This window comes from Etheostoma spectabile, chromosome 17 (assembly GCF_008692095.1).
Source record: "Etheostoma spectabile isolate EspeVRDwgs_2016 chromosome 17, UIUC_Espe_1.0, whole genome shotgun sequence".
Taxonomy (NCBI): Eukaryota; Metazoa; Chordata; class Actinopteri; order Perciformes; family Percidae; genus Etheostoma; species Etheostoma spectabile.
In genome coordinates this window covers 1,148,944-1,151,759 of record NC_045749.1, presented here as the reverse complement: position 1 = coordinate 1,151,759, position 2,816 = coordinate 1,148,944, and the positions used below count along the sequence as shown (strand labels likewise).

At 41.4% G+C, this 2,816-nt stretch overlaps 1 protein-coding gene across 1 annotated transcript in view; it reads left to right on the top strand.

The window, feature by feature from the left end:
* The window catches only part of atrnl1a (attractin-like 1a), a 287,103-nt gene that overhangs the window by 123,681 nt on the left and 160,606 nt on the right, over positions 1 to 2,816 (top strand). The window contains 1 exon segment of the mRNA XM_032542162.1: positions 2,319 to 2,412. Coding sequence (XP_032398053.1) covers positions 2,319 to 2,412 — 94 coding nt within the window.

Genomic DNA, 2,816 nt, shown 5'->3' with positions numbered 1-2,816 from the left:
GGGGCATAAGTATACACCCCCCTATTTTAAAGTCCCATAGAAGCAGGCAGATTTTTTATTTTTAAAGGCCAGTTATTTTATTTTGTTATTCGTTATTTTATTTTTTTAATTAAGGCATTAAGAGATATTTCCAAAAGATGTTTTTTTATTCCTCTTTTTAATCTACTTTAGCAGGAGTGTGTAAACTTAAGCAAGCAACTGTAGATAACCGTTGAATACAATTTTTATAACCAAGGGTTTACGTTTCCATATAATCATTTCAAGCAGTTTCAAGCGGTTATTCACTGGGGCCGACGGGCAAACGCCCTGCAACTTAAGAAAACACATTGCAAATACACGCAACACAACCAAATCCAAATATGCAAATATAGAAACGATGCAAAAAGAAAAGCAAATGGAACAAAAACCCGCTGTATCCAGGTTAAACAAAGAATCCGAGATCACGGAAAAAGATTGATAATTACACAATAACTGTATGTGATAGTTGTTGCAGGCCTAATTGTGGTATTCAGTAAGTAGGTTCTCAAAGTAAAACTGTAAAAATGACTGGCAGCTTTTTAAGCCACATTTCTTCATATCTGGCTTATTCTTTTTTTCTCAGCCTAAGTTGGCTTTTCCACAAGTGCTATTGGCAAAAAGTGTGAGTTCATAAATGCTATATCATTTCTGCTATGTGTGTCCTTTGTATGCCTTTGTTGACTGCCTGCTGAATCAAAATAGTTTGAACAGCAGGGTGACCCGAGTCTGCGCCTGTGATTTCTCTGTTATCTTAAGTCTAAAAGCCTTTTTTTCCATTTCATATATAAAACAGGCTCTTTCATCTCCCATATCTGTACAGTTCAGTGGGCATCTCGGGAAAGGTTTTCTTTCTCTGGGATGGGTCAATGATATTTCAAGTAATAGATTGAAGTTGAATTTTGTTAGGGTTGCTTCCTCTGCTATATTTTCAATATGAAGAACGTCAATTTGACTTTCAGGCCGCTGACATTTAAATGCCTCTCTGTGCCGCCTTGTTTTTCTGCCACTCAGTGTGTTCCGTGTGCATGTGTGTGTTGGAAAATCTAAATTTTTCAAGCAGGGTTTAGGTCTCCTCTTTAGTTTTTGTTCTGTGTAAGTGAACCGATCAGGCCCTCTTCCCTGGCAGAGGGAGGAGTGGGGATAGGAGAGGTTGTTTTCCTCTCATTATCCGCCGGTGCCTTGGCTTTACCTTGACCCGAGCGCACAACAGTTTTATTATAGGCCCTGTCTCCGTGCCAATTGGGAAGAATAAGAACAAGCACAAAGTCAATTCAGCTGGAGAGGGACACGGGCAAGGGTGGCCTTGTGTGGACACGAACACACACGCATGCACACCATAACACAAGGGTATAGCGACCGTTCTTGTTTGTCTCTACCATTAGTCACTCCATGCAGAAGTGATTTAGTGTCTAAATTACATGCTCGGCTCCATGTGAATCATCTGGCCACGTCATGCTCTGCTTCTGCATAACAAAACGATTAAAAGATTAGACTCGCCAAAGGAAAAGGCTCCCATCTTGGTGGCTCTAATCAAAAGCGGGCAACCTACGGTAAATGGCTTCCAAAAGAGACATGTCACCATCCAGGAGGTTACCTCACACAGTTCAAACTGTCCCAGAAGTTTACCTGAGGGGGCAGCTAATTACTGCGTTATGGAACCCACGTAACTTATAGGCATGTCCCGCCCCACGAAGTAGCCCGATTGGTTGGGGTTCGGTCTTGCCTGAGAACAAGGAAACAAAAAACATTTTAATCATCAACATCATCAACTTGAAAGGTATTAGTGCTGAGTGGGAATGACTCAGAGCCACAAGATGCTTTGGTGCACTCGGAAAATGAATAATTTGTCCTTTCTATCTTTCGTACTCCCCCTACCTTTGTCTCCTGATTACACTTCCCCCTCTATATGTCTCTCTCTCTCTCCATCTCTGCGTCTTTCTCCTCCTTTTTCTGTACCTCCTTCTCTCCTCCACCCTCCTCCACTCCCTCATGTATCTTCCTCTTGCCTCCTCCCACTCTCTTTGTCTGCGTACATTTCTTCAGATGGATTATTGGTAACCACAATGATAAAGGATTATTGTGTGTACAAAGCGAATGCAGGTTTTAGTGCTGGATGCTGAGCAGTGCCACTGCAGTACATAAGCGTTTACTCGGGGGCACCACGAGTTCTCCATGAGAAAATCTTGTGTTCAGAAAACAGTCATCAGGTCACCACGCCACAGATTATACTGAGATTTCAGAGATTAAATCCTAACACAGTTTTCTTTTTTCTCTTTCAACCCATTGTCTTTTCCTTGCAGCATGCAAGTGTAACAGCCATGCCAGCGTGTGCCACGTCAACACAGGGAAGTGCTTCTGTACCACCAAGGGCATCAAGGGAGACCAGTGTCAGCTGTGAGTATGCCGTCATACAGTGGAACTGCAGTAGGAGTAAATGCCCACGCTAATCCCATTTTGCTGCCTGTTCGATTGGTAGGTAACCCAATTAAATAATATAAAAGATATGTAGAGATCTGAACACTAAAGATCTACTGATCACTGAACTTATTCTTGAAATCGATCAACGCTATATAAAGCTGGCCGTGCAGTGTTGCTCAAACATGGCAACTCACCCAGAATATGCTCCAGTATGCCATTAAGTAGGGGTGGGAACAAATAATGGATTCTTAGATACATCGACATTCTCTGGAGAACGATTCAATGCTCAATTCTGATAAGTTAATAATTTAATTAGATTTTTTTTTCAAAAATGTTATTAAATGTGTTGATTTTTATTTAAAAGTTAATGTCTCCAGACA